At 38.2% G+C, this 16,881-nt stretch overlaps 1 protein-coding gene across 1 annotated transcript; it reads left to right on the top strand.

The window, feature by feature from the left end:
• The first annotated feature begins 865 nt into the window (after nt 1–865).
• Nucleotides 866–16,156, top strand: fhdc4 (FH2 domain containing 4). Its single transcript, XM_066678051.1, has 12 exons — nt 866–992; nt 1,527–1,963; nt 4,445–4,506; nt 7,570–7,672; nt 8,159–8,244; nt 8,603–8,703; nt 9,292–9,362; nt 10,161–10,268; nt 10,369–10,439; nt 11,197–11,314; nt 11,812–11,976; nt 12,816–16,156. The coding sequence occupies exons 2-12, from the start codon at nt 1,622–1,624 to the stop codon at nt 13,902–13,904; spliced, it is 2,316 nt and encodes a 771-aa protein (XP_066534148.1). The 5' UTR covers nt 866–992; nt 1,527–1,621; the 3' UTR covers nt 13,905–16,156.
• Nucleotides 16,157–16,881: the final 725 nt, after the last annotated feature.

The following is a 16,881-nucleotide window of genomic DNA, read 5'->3' as shown; positions in this document are numbered from 1 at the left end:
TAAAGCTGGAATATATTGTGCTATTGCTTAAAAGATTAACCAAATTGTGCAACTTCTATATCAGATATTTCCTATGGTCAGAGCTGAACTCTATAGGCGCAGATGATGTGTCATGATCCAAGAGCATATGATGACACTTCATTTTCTAACCCATGGTTTACTAACACAGCACATTTTTTGTCAGCTTCTAATGAACTATTTCACAACAAAGCACTCGGAAATACATTGAATTAGCCTTGAGACAAATATGTGAAATTTCTGTTTTTAATTTGTAACAGCTGTATTACAGGAAGCCAGTGAAAAAAAGGAGGTAGATGTCAGATGTTACACTGAACGTTGTTTTCGTGCCTCAGGTCAGCTTGAAATATGGAAAAATACAATTTGTATAGCCATGTGAGCTTACGGAGAGTTCAAACTAGTCATATATATTGTGTGGAAACCAAAAAACAAAAGCTGAAGACAAAAAAAGCGATATTTTTTGCTTTTCTTTCTCATTTCTTCTTTCCTTTTCTCACCGCTACTAAACTCTGAGGTAACGGCTACTTCCAAGGTATATGTTAGACACCTTAAAATCCGTGAGATATGTGTGTGTATCAGGAATGTATCACACTGTGGGGACTAAACCAGTTTACCCACCCACATCGTGGAGTATTTTTTCTTGGGGCCCACAAATCAACCATTTCAAGGTGAAGTCATTTTTAAAGTTAGTGTAAGGCTTGGGGGTAGGGCATTACTCATGCCTAAGGTAATGATGAAAGTAAAGGATGTCGCTTTGATGTCCCCACAATGCACAAAAAACAAATTTGTGTGTGTGACGAAGTTAAAGGGTGGAGCTGGGAGTGATTAGTTCATTTCAAACGACACACTCCTCTCTACTCGGGCAACGGAACACTTCAACGCTTTAGTCTCACAGTAGAAGTGCGGAAAAGCTGCTTTTTCTCTGTTAAAATTATTTAGGAAACGGTTCTACCTTAATGTTTCATCTAAAACCGGTAAGTGACTTTTACTTTCCAGCAGTGGGATTTATATATCTTTTTAATAAGAAATTAATCTAGATACGGAGCACTTAGATTCTCAGTTACTGAAAATATTGATAACATAAATGTTTTTTTATATATTAGTCTTACTGCCTTAAGGCTGTGTTCAAAATATAGATTATATTATTATATTTTGAACAGAGCCATGGTGAATGTAGACACTATAGGTTATTACATATTTTATATATATATATAAATCTACATTGTCACCCTTCACTATGGCTGTGTTAAAAGTCTTTTCACTCATATGTTTATCTGTGGTTGAGGAAACACCCTTAACGTATCTTAACTTTTTCTTTTTATTCTTTCTTTCTTTTTTTAATAAAAGTAAGTTGTTTTAACTAAGTCTCGATGTCTTGGGCAAGTGAATGTAGTGTGCAATATAATACCTGATGGTACTTTTAAGGAAACATATATATTAGTGGGTAAAATGTGTTAGTTTTTTTTTCAAGATTCAAATTGTGTAGTCTTGCTCTATTTTCTCTTTAGTTTGAAGACCTGTGTTACCCTCTATAAATCTTCAGGAGGTTCCACCATGCACAAAGACATCGAGTTCTATAGATAGTGTCCAAGAGCCATAACCAATGGCCGAACCACCTCCACCTCCACCACCACCTCCTCCTCCTCCTCCACCACCACCTCCTGCCCCCCCAGGGCTGATCTCTGGAGGAAAGCCCCTGTCCAGAGGGTCCAGACGGAGTTCCAGGATGAGAAACTTCAACTGGGAGGCCATCCCCCACCATACTGTGATGGGCAAACATAACATATGGACCGCAGAGAAGAAGAAAGAGTATGAGCTGGACACCAAGCATATGGAGGAACTGTTCAGTCGCACTGATCAACAGGACAGCAAGGCTCCCGTGTCCATGAGGCGGAGTGTACGAGGATCCCAGAGCAAGGGTCAGAAGATCCAAGGAGCAGAAGTGGTCAGTTGTCTTTGTTTACATTTGGTATATTCAATAGTCTGAACACATACTAAAGTAAATGTATTGTTTGTTAATTGTAAATAATGATTCAGGGTCCCATTTACTCTAACTGGATTTCATCAAAGTAGTTTGAAGAAGAGTAAGAGAAATAGGTGTCGGTTTTCTATACAATATAGCTTTTTTTTTTTACTATACAAAATGTGAACTTAGGCATGTCTTATGTTGAAAGTAAATTAGTAGAATATCTAAAAAGCAAGGACAGTTAATGTGAAGCACAGAATGCTTGTGAGTGAGTGAAGGGCATCTTGGTGTGTGCGGTTTCTCATTAATTAAAATTATATATATATATTTTATATAATAGGGACCTTTTTAAAGAATTTACATGGCTCCAGCTTCTTGTCCACAATCTCTGTGAACAGTTTTGACTCACAACAAACCACTCTGAATATGTCTGTTTACATCTTAATGATTGAATTATGGAGGAATTTGATAATGGAGTAGTTTCTTACTGAACTGAAGTGGAACTTTCTACAACCTCCAGTATCTCCACAGGATCCTAGTTTATTAGGCTGTATTGTTCTCTTTTTTATACAATAAAGCAAAATGAAAAACATCAGAAGTAGTAGGATTAGTAGAATTTTTAGGAACTACATGTTAACGAGTAAAAGATAAAACGTAGATTCAGTTCCTCATAAAGAAGTCAAACGGTTTTTAAGGCAGACTTGGGACAGAAAGGATGCAGATTTGATCCCCTTAACCGGCAGGAAAAATAGGGGCTGTCTCCTCCCTTCCATCCACAGCTAAAGTGACTTTGAACACGGCACCTAATTTCAGCTGCTCCTCAGGCCCTGGGATAGCTGCCCACCATGTCCTTAGTGCATTATTGTGTGTGTGTGTATGCATATGTTCACTGCCACAGGGGCAGTAGACCATAGTATAGATAGCATAGGGTCCTAAAACTACTGCAAACTAAGGTTCAACTTGCAAATCTTAAAAGTCTTGTACATGAAGCATATGTGGTCCATAATGCTTGGAGTTGACTGGATGACTGATAGCAAGCGTAAGTTTGCCACATTTTCATACGGCCCACTTATCTTGAATATCACAGGATCGCTGTATACTGACTTTGCATAAACCGTTGACCTTATGGTCTTTTGTATTTTATATAGTGGACAGTAGTAATTCTCTGAGTGTAAATATTAGGCCAGAAGCTGTACATAGTGGACTTAATATTTCATTTCATGAACTGCCATTTGCTAATGCCCTGATCACTTTTAGAAACAAAGAGAATACATTTGCTTTACACTTTTCAATGCAAATGTTGCACTTTCTCTTTTTTAGCGATTCTATGACTCACAGATCCAGTGAAGAGAAAAAAAAGTCAAATTCCTTACCCTATCTGAAACAGATTTGTGGACATGACTCAACTTGGTCTTCTCAGATGTAGAGATTTCTGAAGAATTTTTTTAAGGTGGTTTGAATTAGCTTTCTACCAGATTTTAAAGCTGTACAAGTTGTCTTGTACATGTGGTGTACGGTGATGTAACTTTAATGTGTTGTGTGCTATGGAATGTGGGGGAACCTGGTTTCATAACGTTTCTTAACGTTGCATAAGCTGATGTTGCCATGGTTGTATATTTTAATAATATGCTCACAATGTAGATATTAAGATAATGTGAACAGGCCATGTTCAATTATTTGTCAGTTTCAAGCAAATGCATGTACACACTGAAGGGTCTTGTGCAAAGAACAACATTTCTAAATTAAAAAAGGTTGATATAAAACCTTTAGAGGGCAGTAGTAAGTAATGTTTGTTTACTTGGTGTCTGTTAATAAACCCATGAAAATGAGCATGATTGTTATTTTGACCAGTGTTTGTCATAAGTTAGGGCCTACCAAGTATCGATAGCTAGGAAGCAAAAATCTAATCAGCCGATTTGACCAGCTTAGGTTTGTATTTGAAATCTTCCTACAAAACTGCAAATACACTTGTAATTTTGATTATTTTTATGGCTGTTTATCTCCTACACGTTTATAATCATGACAGATTAGCCTATTTTGAAGTCTAGGGTTTATATTTGTCATCTCTTTGATCTATGGGTGGAGTCATGGCCCTTAATTGGCAGTTGTCTGCATAAGGTTGATATGTTCTTTTTGAATTGTTTACTTTCAACAAATGCTGTAATGTGGTCACATTTATTTGAATAACAACTTGATCTTTATTGTTACGTGGCACTTGGGTGTGTTGTATGAGCAACAATAGGGACCAGGGCAGGCTATAGAAAGGCCTATTTCTTTAACCACGACCTTGTGATGTAAGAAAATAAAATTGGTCACAAATAATAAACCTTGTCGATGGGCAATGCTAGGCTAAAGCATGGCTAAAGAACCTTGTTTGCAACTCAAGTTCATCAGGGTCTTTCATGTCCAGTGGTCAGATAATCAATACAACTAATGAGCCTTTGTGTGTCTTCCCACCAGGTATCCATTCTTAATTCCAAGAAGAGTATGAACGTCAGCATTTTCTTGAAGCAGTTCAAGCGGTGAGTACCTCCAGACATGACGCACAAAACCTGTTGATGCACTTCCTGTCAGGTCCTGGACAGAATTCCCAATTGAGTCACACCTCTGAGCTTCCACAAGTCTCTGCAAGTAAGGCATCTGCAACTTGCTTCACGACTGTGAGCTGAAATATGACTTCCAGGGCATGACTACGGAGATAAGAGGGGGCTAATCATTAGCAACAGCTTTCCCCTTCGTCCTCCTGTGTTGTGATGGATTAGCTCAGGCCTAGAACAGACTGATAGATTAACTCTGATAGGTGAATCGATCAATGTCTAAATACCAGAATATTTAAAGATACCAATTGTATCTGTGTGTGTATGTGATACAAATGTGTGTGTGTGTGTGCATAAGTGATAGCAGGCTGAGGCTTGTTGTGTGTAAAGATGTTTTCTGTGCTTTACTAAGCAGGTTGATGCAAAGCGCTTTGAGCAATGAGGACAAAGTCCAACCTCAGCTAAGCTACTCTCTGTGACTACAACAAAAACAATGTGGAAATCAGTAGCTTTTCCACTTCCTCTTGTTGACAGTTTCACACTGTGTAACTTCTGTAGTGATACCTGGAGTTGGCACAATTTCACTGTAAACCAGAGTCGACTTCAGCGCTCCATTCATACACACAGGAAAAATGTAGTACTTGGTTATTGAAATGCAATACTTCTATTGAGACACCAATGGACTTTAATACAGCTAAATGTCATTCGAATTGCATTTTAATACCTTGGAATTCCACCTAAGCGTTTGTGAACCAACAAGAAGGCTTGTTGAAATAGCCTCGTGATAGGCTGGCTTTATTAGAGATTGGAATTTTGGTCTAAATTTGATCCAAACTGTTACCTCATTCCCCAAGACATATTTCTGAGAACATTCATTCATTCATTATCTGTAACCGGTTATCCAAGTCAGGGTCGCGGTGGGTCCAGAGCCTACCTGGAATCATTGGGCGCAAGGCGGGAATACACCCTGGAGGGGGCGCCAGTCCTTTATTTCTGAGAACAGTTCTATTTAAATATAATGTTTTTTAGTAACCCACCTTGACCCTGAACTGGATAAGCTTTTAAAGACAATGAATGAATGAATGAATGAATCACATAATTGTAATTCAAAATTCAAACATTCCCCTGCTCCTTTGTGTCATTTTATGGTAACACAAATTTGTGTATTGAACAAGAACTAACCTAAAGTGTAAACATTAATACAATCGCTAACACTGATATTACCATCTTTAAATCATCTAAACCAAAACACACACTTTTGGATACAGTTTTTCTTGATGGAGCTCATAATGATGCAGTGACAAATAGCTCTGTTACCATTTTCAAACTACTACTTTAAATCATGGGGTGCAAGGCAGGAACACACCCTGGAGGGGGCACCAGTCCTTCACAGGGCGACACACACACACACACACACACACACACATTCACTCACACCTACGGACACTTGAGCTGCCAATTCACCTACCATCGTATCTTTTTGGAAAGTGGGAGGAAACCAGAATAAACCCACGCGGACAGAGGGAGAACACACCAAACTCCTCACAGACAGTCACCTGGAGCGGGACTAGAACCCACAACCCCCACGTCCCTGGAGCTTTTGGACTGCGACCCCTACCTGCTGCACCACCCAGGCATTGAATATTTCCTAAACACTAGAAACTGGATTGAATTTTTGTGACTTAGGCATGTGATTCATCAAAACTATGGCTCTCAATCTTTGTCAGACACCATGCTACCACTCCTGAACTAATAAACCCTTAGCTGAACTGGGTGTGTTAGAGAGGGAATGCTGCAACATGCAGACCGTGGAGCTCCAGGACCAGGGTATAAAACCACCACTTTGTGAAGAATGACTAACTTTTATATTAAACATGTCCCACCTTATCTACATGGGAGGGAAGTAATTCTACATGTTCAGGCCTTTTCTTGACAGGACTGTGTTCAGTTACATACTGTTTTTGGGGCCAGTCATGGCCTAAAAGTAAGAGAAGTAAGCTTGGGACTGAAAGGTCACCCATTTGATAATAATAGGAAAAATAGGAACTGTGCTTTCTCCTTCCTCAAATCCACAGCTGAGCAAGGCACCTAATCCTAACCTTAACCTACTAACACACCTAACACACACTGGAGGTCAGATTCCGCTGTACTGCTGAGCAATGATGATACAAGCATGTTTTTTTTCACTTATTGACTATGGTTTTATTGATTATATTGAATCATCAGCAGCAGTAATTACACTAGTTGTGTATTTTTGTTATATATATTTTTAAACTATCAGCACTGACTTTTGTATCCAGCTTTATCTTATTTCAAGGTTATTTTGTACTGAGTATGATGTTTAACGCCTTATTGTGTATAAAAGTAAATTTTAAGGCAGACTGTGTATTGACTCATTTGGTAAAACAATTAAACATGACTTTGCACTATTCAGGTATGAAATGTGAAATGCTGGCGCACAGCTCCAGGGTCCTGTGGATGTGGGTTCAAGCCCTGCTCCGGATAACTGTCTGTGAGAAGTTTTGTGTGTTCTCCCTGTGTCTGCGTGGGTTTCCTCTGGGTTCTCCGGTTTCCTCCCACACTTTTACTCAAAAGGGTTCATAGATGTGAGTTTGTGAGTGAGTGTGTGAGTGTGCGTCACCCTGCGAAAGACTGGCGCCCCCTCCAGGGTGTGTTCTAGGCTACAGACCCTGAACTGGATTAGCAGTTATTGAAAAGATACTAAATGAAATGGTTATGAGAATTCTGCCTGATATCTGAGATAGATTATATTTATGTGTTTTCAAATATGGCAAAAAAAATTTGTGGTGTCGTTAATGGCTTTGAGAGACTTTATATTGTATAAACTAGTGGTGAATTACTTCTTACATAGAAAGTGATATGGCAAATGCTTCGTTGATTAAGGTCACATGGTTGTCTTTTAAAGGCTGTATCTCAACTAGAAATGATATGGAACCCTTGGGTATATTATACTTTACACAACACCAGTTCAATAAATAGTGTATACAGTATATACAGTTTAGATACAACTCACTTTACTCCCTGCAGGTCGGTGGAAGAAATTATTGAGGACATTCGCAGTGGCAGAAGTGAAGGATTTGGCTCAGGGAAACTAGAGGAGCTGATCAAACTAATGCCTGATTCTGGAGAGGTAATATTAATTATTTATTTTGTAGTCCTAAGATCTAAGATACTTTGTGTGATCATAGGATGGTGGACATGCTGAATACATTGAAGGGTATCTGTAAGTATTTAATCATCTTTTCTTGCAGTAACTCTTCTAGGAAGTCTTTAGCTTCTGCAAACTACCTGTGAAGATCTGATTGCATTCAGATGCGAGGACATTAGTAAGGACAGACGCTGATGGTGGATGATTAATTGTAGATCAAAAACACTACTCCAACTCCTAAAGTTACTAGAGGGAGATTCATCATCGTCAGTGAATGCATTTTGTGTCTGTCCTTATAGTAACAGACATAGTGAATGATTTAAACTAAAGTGATCAAATGATCAAGAACAATCACATGATAATATTTACTCTGATGTTCTTTAATGGCATTGTCATTAATCTTGGTTGCAGGAGTCTTTCACAAGTTAAACATTCAGTTTGATTTGATGGGTTTGTTTATGGTTTCAGGTGAAGGATCTTCTTGCTTTTAAAGGAGACTTTTCCACTCTCTCTGAGGCTGATCTGTTCATGGTGAAACTCATGAATGTTCCCTGGTAAGTCATTGTTTGTACAGTCTTTGAGGGCTTATGAATATTTGTTCTCGTTATAGCAGATAAATTCCATTGAGTGCAGTTTGTGTTAGCTTTTTTCCATTGAGATCCACAGTGTTCCTGTGTACAAAATGTACACGGCATCAGAGCCAACGGAGCTGGTTTAACTATAATAATATTTCTGAAAATATTTTTATTGCCAAATGCAGAGAAAAAAAATTTTTATTAGGTTAATATAATTTTAACTCAGAAATATATTTCTGTATTCAACTGCCTCTGCAGCTAAATTAAATTAGTAAACTCAAAACTGGTTTTGCGCACAATGTGATTCATTATAGCTTCCTTTTTATACCTCCATCAGCTATGAGGAACGGCTGAAAAGTTTAGTTCTCAAAGAAGAATTTCCCCATTTCATGGACGAGGTGAATCACTGTATCGCCATCATGACGGCTGCTGGGAAAGGTAATGTCCCACCCTTGGTTTTTTTTTTTTATTTTGTCACAATAGACCACAGCCAATTCACCCAGACATCATAGTTTGTGACCCTTCTTTGTGGATGTGCCTTTTATATTGTCTGTTAAAACACATTTTCCCATTTGTGGGGCCTCATTTATAGAAGGTTCACATGCACCACTGACTTTACAATACTGTTACCTGTTAAGGTGGTGATATATATATATATATATTGGTTTGTTTTATAGAAGTATTTTGTTCCCTCTCTTTATATTAAATGATTCTGTTATGCTGCTGTAAAATGTCAATTCTAATACATTTTTATAAGAAATTACTGTAAAAAAAAATGTCAGTTACAGTATATTTAAAAATTCTAACATTTAAACATTTAAAAACTTTATAATATAAAAGATAAGTCCTTGAGATAATTAATAAAACCGCATGTCTTGTTTATATCATTTGTATTTGCACTGTAATAGTGATTATAACAAATCACCTCAGGCTATTTTCAGTTTTGATGTTAAACACAAAAGGAAAAAAAGCTGGATTTACAGGTTTAACGTTGTACTGACGTTCTATTCTGCCTCCTTCTTTTAGAACTCTTGGATTGTCTTGATCTTCATTCTGTTATCCGCCTGGTGCTGAAGACTGGAAATTACATGAATGCTGTAAGTATTTTTTCACATTTTGTAAGACCAAGCCAAATCAAGTTGGAATTGCTGCTGGTTTCATGTTTCATAACGGCACTGATTGAGTTGTATGCAAATGTACCTCAGGTCAGATGAAAAGTTTTGATCCTATTCAAAATGAGAGTAAATACACATCATTTACACAAAACAATACCTTTGAACACTTAGTGTTAAATTGCTCAATTAAGTGGAAAAAGCCTAAAAAGTGGCCTGTGCAAAAATGGTTTAATTATTTAATGTTAAACTCGAAAATATATAATAATAAACAAATTTGCAGGAATATCCCAAGCTATGTTTATTCCCTGTAGAGAAAGTATTAGATTTCTGGAGTATTCTTTGAGACATGTGCATAGGAGTGAGTCTGATATTAGGGGGACATATTTGCTGAGTCAACACTCACCCCAAAGCCAAAATATTAGCCAACTATAAGCTGATTCCTATGTGAATAATGATGTGGAACAGCATTTGATTAACTTTAACTTTAGGCAGTGAGGCTGTGTCCCAAACAACATACTATGGTACTTTACATACTGCACTATAGAAAGCACTGCTAAGGGTGGTATATTATTTTTTACATACTAATCAGTGCAGCAGTCTGGGACAAACTAATGTTAACTTGCTGTGTGTTTAGAACGCTTGGTATCATTTTTGGTATCACTCCCCCCCTGGGTCTGATGCCAGTGCTTTGAGACTAATTAAGTAATTTAATTAAATTCACACTAATTAAATTTCACAAGAAGTATTTTGAATATGACAGCATCATGCCTCTTTTCACAGGATGGCTATGCTGGCAGTGCTGTGGCCTTCCGGATGACCTCTCTTCTGAAACTGGCTGATACTAAAGCCAACAAGCCAGGAATGAACCTCATGCACTATGTTGTGATGGTAAACTTCTATAAAAACCTACTCATAAGCAGTAAATATCAAAGGCGGTGACTTGCACACTTCATTTTTCACTAACATTGCATCTCCACATTCTTGGCAGCAAGCTCAGAAGAGTGATGCCGCTCTGCTGCAGTTTCATGAACAACTCCCACACATTGGAGAAGCATCAAGGTAAACAGTCAAAGTCGTTTATCTCCTGGAATCTTTCTCTATGTCATGACACAACAATTATCCTGACAACTAGTGGCCAGGATGTTTCAAGAGGTTTTGTAGTCCACCTGTTTTTACCATGCTCTGTGGTGCGTAGACATGTTTATTCAAGGACTACAAAAACAGTTTGATTTTTCATCTCAAATGATTTGTATTAATTCCCGCTCCGAGTGACTGTCTGTGAGGAGTGTGGTGTGTTCTCCCTGTGTCCGCGTGGGTTTCCTCCGGGTGCTCCGGTTTCCTCACACAGTCCAAAAACACATGTTGGTAGGTGGATTGGTGAGTCAAAAGTGTCCGTAGGTGTGAGTGCGTGAGTGAATATGTGTGTGTGTTACAGACTACAGTTACAGATAATGAATGATTTGTATTATGTAATAAAAATGAATTATATTGTCATATATTCTTTCATTCATTCATTATCTGTAACTGCTTATCCAATTCAGGGTCGCGGTGGGTCCAGAGCCTACCTGGAATCATTGGTCGCAAAGCGGGAATACACCCTGGAGGGGGCACCAGTCCTTCACAGGGCAACACACACACACACACACATTCACACCTACGGACACTTTTGAGTCACCAATCCACCTACCATATATTATGTAGTTATTTTATTTACAACATACATCTATGATTGAAAAACAGAAAAACATTGTGTTCCATAAAAAAGAAAAAAAAAGAATTATTGAGCACCTCAAAATGTTTGTCCACTCTGCTGCAGAATACACAAACAGGAAATCGAATCTGACTTCCAAAGAAAAGTGAACGAAGTCCATGAAGCAAAGAAGTCTGCTGATAATCAAACTGACCTTGCAGAACAGTTGAAAGATTTTTTTCTGGTGAGTTCGAGTTATTATTAGTAGTTATTACTAGTAGTTATTATTCAATCACTGAGATCTAAGCAATCTTTTATTTTTTAGTTGAAAGAAACTAATGGAGAGTTTTCTTTACATTTTTAAGTAAAGTTAATTATAGTAAAACTGGGATATATATAAAATGTATGCATTCTTGGGAACCGAGCATGTAGCTCTTCTACACTGTTCTAGCTCTTCTAGCTGTTTCATTATGCATTGTAATTAGTAGAAATTATATTTAATGCAGCACAGGTTTCTCATTATACACAAGGGACTTCTTACTAAATCAAAAATACATTGGTGACACAAACATTTCCATCTTAAATTTATTCCAGTTTGAAATCGCTGACATTTGGTGTCATTAATTGTGACTATATTACTTTGATATTTGTTAAGTTTATGCTAAAATGACATTAAGAATGTTTTTCATGGCACTCTGCAGCTGACCACACATCACATGACCTGTTGTTTGTCACCTTCAGAACGCTGAGGCCAGGATAGCAGAAACAAAAGCTTCCTTCCAGACACTGAATGCAGTCACTGAATCTGTGGCTGAATATTTCTGTGAGGAGCCCAGTGACTTCAAGCTAGACGAGTGCTGCTCAATCTTCCACTCCTTCTGTGAAAGGTTCAAACGAGCCCAACAGGTAAAGGCATTCAGCTTCACAGCACCTGGAAAACATTTCAAATGGGGGCGTGTAATCCCATGTTGTAGCAGAAAACTTTATTGGAGAAGGATAATAAAACTGCATTTAACCCATCCGTGGCAGTGAAAACACACACACACACACACACACACACACACACACACACACACACTAGTGCACTAGGGTACAAAGTGGCAGGCAAACTGAGAGTTGTAAAAGAAATTAATTTTCTTAAAAGTCAGACAAAGTACAACGTAGAAACTCACAGGGGATATTTAGAATATTTTACTTAAAACATAAGCTAGAATTACAAGATTTTAAATGTTCATGTTTAAATTAATGTCAGCCTAAACAGCTCGTTTCAGAGCAGCCAGTTTCAGTGCCTGTCCCTTAAACGAGAATGAGCTACAGCTCAGATCAGTGTGAGAGCCCAGGAGTGAGAAGCAAGGAGCCGAAGCTCTGGTTTTTAAGACAGATCTGTTTCTTCTCTGTTCTTACTTTCTCCCTTTTTACTCAGTACTCTTATTTCTCTGTGCTTGTTGTGTTTGTTTTTCTGCATTGAACTTTGGCTTTGCGCTAATCACTTAAACGTGGGTCTGATTGGAGATACACAGATGAGGTGCTGGGACAGTTTTTTCATAATATGTCCCCTGTAATCAAAGAATGCCATGTGTTTGAGAGCAGTAATATTTATCACAGTTGTCACAAATGTGACCTGTCTTACAGACCTGTTTCACTGTGATTAACTTGGTTTTGAAAATGGTCAGTTTACTATTAAATGTTCATAATATTTTCAAATTTTTTGTAGTTTGTAAAAATGCATAAACCTCTCTCCTCAGGAAAACATGGAGCGTGATTTGGCAGAGATGAAGCGGAGACAGCGCGAGAGGCTTCAGTCTGCAGCCAAACGACGCTCCACTGCCACTTGCTCCATGAGGGATAAAGACATGGAAGGGGTGGCTCTGGAGTCGGTTCTTCAGAGGTTCCTCACAAACCGTGGTTCTAACCGGAGAGCCAGGACCCCCTCGCCCACTGGAATTGGCCTCTCCGAGATCACCTCACAGGGGAATTGCCCAGCCAAGGACTCCAAAAAGCCCAACTGGACCTTTAATTTGTCGCCTGTTTATGTGGATAAGGAGAATGTGGAAGCATCTAAAAAGACAGAGAGCAAAATTTCAAGTCCACCATGGAAAAAGTGTACTAACAGCACTTCCACAGGTAACCGAGCATCACTGACATTTGCGGAAAACGAGGATGAAAGCCAGTCCAAGGAGGAGGCACAGAAACTGAGAGAAGTGTCCCAGAAAGTTCTCCGTTACCAGTCCAGCCGAAGCAGCATGTCTTCAGGAGAGTACCTTTCGCCGGTGAATTCTCCACGCAGAAGGACGTTTCAGGAGGACACAGAGAAACTAATGTCTGTTTCCACAGTTGAGGATGCCCCTAAATCTCCAAAAAGTCCATTAGATTTGATCCAGAAAAGCCCAGGTACCATCAGTCGTCGAAACACTATTTGCCTACCACCAGCAGTTTCCCAAAGCAATGACCCTGTGGAGGACATGTTTATCCCCAGCAGTGCAGTGAATGGAAATAAAGGAGGGCAGATCATGTCTCTGGGAAATATTGGAAAGATGAAATCTGTGGACGGATACCTGCTTTCCACAAAAGCAAAAACCAGCTCAGAGAAGCTTGAAAATATACCCAACAATGCATCCAGCAAGATGCCAGCTAATGCTACAACCAACAACTCCAAAGATGTGAATCAGTTAAACAAAGTGGAGGAGACAAAAAAGACTGAGGAAAGTTCAAGTACAATTAAAGTCCCCCAGAAGCCAATCAAAGAAACCTCTAGATTCATATCTTTCTTCAGGCGCTTGGGTGAACTAGGGAAAACAAACAGAGAAGTGGAAACCAGCAGTGTCGACCCATAATATTTCCCTTTGAGAACACTAAGAGCACTCATTGTGATAAACTGTGCATACCTGAGGTGCACAGTTTTTAAAACGTGTATGGCATGAACATGCATAAATAGTAAAACAATCCAGATAGAGGGCAGCTTTTATGGGATTTAAGTTATAACCATGACCTGAAGGTGTCGCTGTGCTGCAGTTTGACAGCTGTTCCACTGGGATGCACTGTTTGACAGAGGTGCTTACTTCCTGTTTGAAAAAAAAAGCAGTGGTTTATGCAGGGGAAAAAATCTCAAGATTTTTCTAAATTTCCTCATAATTTCTTTGAGATTTTTACCACTATTACCCCTACTGTTTTCACCCAGTGTGTACTTTTTGGCTATGAATGAATAAAAAAAAAAAAAAAAAAAAAAAAACACGTTTTAGATTGGAGCACATAAGGACTATATTCATTAAAGGTTTAATTATGCAGAAATTTTTAAAAGTCCCCTTTAGAAAAAAGCAAAACAAGCTACATCATGTTTGTAAGACATTATTTTAATACAGAGTGCCAAAAGACGTTTGGGATTATTAACTTTAATTATTAATTTTATCTTATGAATTTAAAAATCACCTGACACCACTTTGGGAAAGTATAGTTCCACTGAATTTTTTATGCTGCTTTTCCACAGTTTTACTGTTGCCATGTTTATTTCTCAATGCATTTGAAGGGGAGTATATTGTCACTATTGTGACAAAACTTTGCACCTCCATTTTGTTGATTTTTATTTGCAGCCTAGTTTGAAAACAGCTATCTTTAAATTGTGTGAAAATTTCACAATGAATCCACAAATCGAATAAGCCCAATTTTTTTTAATGCTAACTTGAATTGAGAGTAAAGAATGTTTATTATTTCTCCTTTAAAGGTACTACTTTGTAGATACGATGTTTCTATTCAACAATGAACAAAATAGATATAAATTTCAGCTGCTGCCCCAGAGTATCTGGCAAATGTCAGGCCCAGCAATTGAATTTAATGGCGGATAAAGGAGAGTGTATCTTTGACCAAGAGCTTAGTCTGAGAGAGAGAGTTGCAGAGAGAGCACTTGCAGATCCCTGAAAATGTGGTGTGATCCGGCATAGCCAATGCGGCAGATTAGCGCATGGGCTTGAAGCCCTATAACAGCCGGGGACCACCAGGGGGTCCCTCGGGGAGGATATAGAGGAGAGAGAGTGAGGGAGAGAAAGGGAAAGAGAAAGAGAGTGGCGGGGGGAGAGATTGGGTGGGGAGAGCCAGAATTACAGTCAAATATATGGGTCGCTGTAGATTCTAGACAATGAATGTCATAGTATGTTGTCTTTAGCAACTAATCCTGCAAAACGCTACTATGTATGGTCAGTATTGCCAGGAGCCTATGAAACTGTTGAAGAGAGAATGTCCCATAATATTTCATGTTCTTTTAAATATAATTTAAGATCAAATTTAAGCAAATGTATAATTCAGTTGCGCACAACAAGTGTCCACTTTCTTCATTGTTTCAAATACAGTATATTGTCATATGAAGCTATGTGCAGAGACAGTTGTTCCTTCATAAACACATATATCAGCCGTCCTCTCCTAAAGTTCTGATGATATGTGGGTGTGCACTGTCCACTGGCGGTCATTCTGTGTCATGGTTGTAATATCTGCTGACGTGGCCGAGGGAGACGGCCAGCTCTTACCATCTGGCTGGATGCAGTCTCCATAGCAACCACCTCCTTTTCACTGAAAGGCGAAGATGCCTGTCTTTACCTCCCCCACCCGACACTGTAAACAAAGCCTGACCCTCAGACTCTGCCAGCTGATTACTGTTTCAGCATTCGCTTCTTACTTTCCCTCTTTCCTTTTGATTCCTTTATTTATCCTTGCCACTCCACCCAGTGCAGTGACTCATTGGTTCCCTGACCTCTAAGGGCATGTGATGAATGATGACTATTACAGACTCTGGTTTTAAAGTGCATTTTAAAAATGGACAGACACACTTAATTTGCATTTCAATGCTGCTATTTCAGGGTCTTGTCTTCGTTGGAGGATTACACTGTGCATATGTGTAAATAGTAAATATTAAATATTACATTATCAACATCTGACATTGAAAAAAGGAATCGGGAACAGACTTTTTATTTTTCACATAATTCAACTGTTTTGTATTAAAAAAAAACAACAACAACAGATGCTTACTGGAAAGTAGCTTATTATATTTAAGTAAAGTTTTACTGCTGCTTAAATAAATTTCATAAGCTGTTCACCAAAATGATCCTGTCCATGGTTTTATTAGTTTTCAAACTAGACCTAAAAGTTCCCTTTTATACAACACTAATGTATAAAGATTAAATATATTCAAATAAAAATACTAATGTCCACATTTCTTTACAGAAGCCTCATTTATTTACACAAAAATGTTTATTATGGTTTTATGAGTTTTTAAATTAAATGGGGTTTTATGTTATTTTACTACTTTTCATTTTAGAAATCAGCTATTTTTTTCAGTGTGATTCATTCATTCATTATCTGATGGGAGGGGCTTATTGTCATTTATCTATTTAGTTCAACAAATTAGGTTGCACGTTGCAAAACCGCTACAAGTACTTTAGCCAAGATGAACTCCAGTGGCCAAGCAGGAGAAAAGAAAATGAAAAAAATAAGGCAAATTAATATATAAATTATATTTATAATATAAATTATAAATTAAAAAATAAATTAATATCATGCTTATCATATTTTATATTTAATTTGTACTAGTTAGAACAGAAAACTAAATGACCTAGTGCATCTTTAATATCCACATGTTGGTGTGAGTTCTGGGTAGAAATGAAAATCCACTTGCCGAAGGAAAATATTATCGGTATTGGCCGCTTGATATTGGATCGTTACAGAATGATCGCTCATCCCTGGTTGAATTCAAGGTCCATGCCTCTGCAGCAACGTCCGGAAAAAGCCCTGCCCTGCATGCGTTTCCATATTGAAAACCCATCCACC

Source organism: Hoplias malabaricus, chromosome 1, assembly GCF_029633855.1.
Source record: "Hoplias malabaricus isolate fHopMal1 chromosome 1, fHopMal1.hap1, whole genome shotgun sequence".
Lineage (NCBI taxonomy): Eukaryota > Metazoa > Chordata > Actinopteri > Characiformes > Erythrinidae > Hoplias > Hoplias malabaricus.
The sequence above is the reverse complement of the archived record's forward strand: the minus strand, read 5'-3'. Positions and strand labels throughout refer to the sequence as shown.

Coding starts and splice junctions, on each gene's coding strand:
- fhdc4 (XM_066678051.1), top strand. CDS start 1,622: ATGGCCGAACCACCTCCACCTCCACCACCACCTCCTCCTCCTCCTCCA. Junction 1,964..4,444: donor AGATCCAAGGAGCAGAAGTG/GTCAGTTGTCTT, acceptor TCTTCCCACCAG/GTATCCATTCTTAATTCCAA. Junction 10,440..11,196: donor CACATTGGAGAAGCATCAAG/GTAAACAGTCAA, acceptor ACTCTGCTGCAG/AATACACAAACAGGAAATCG.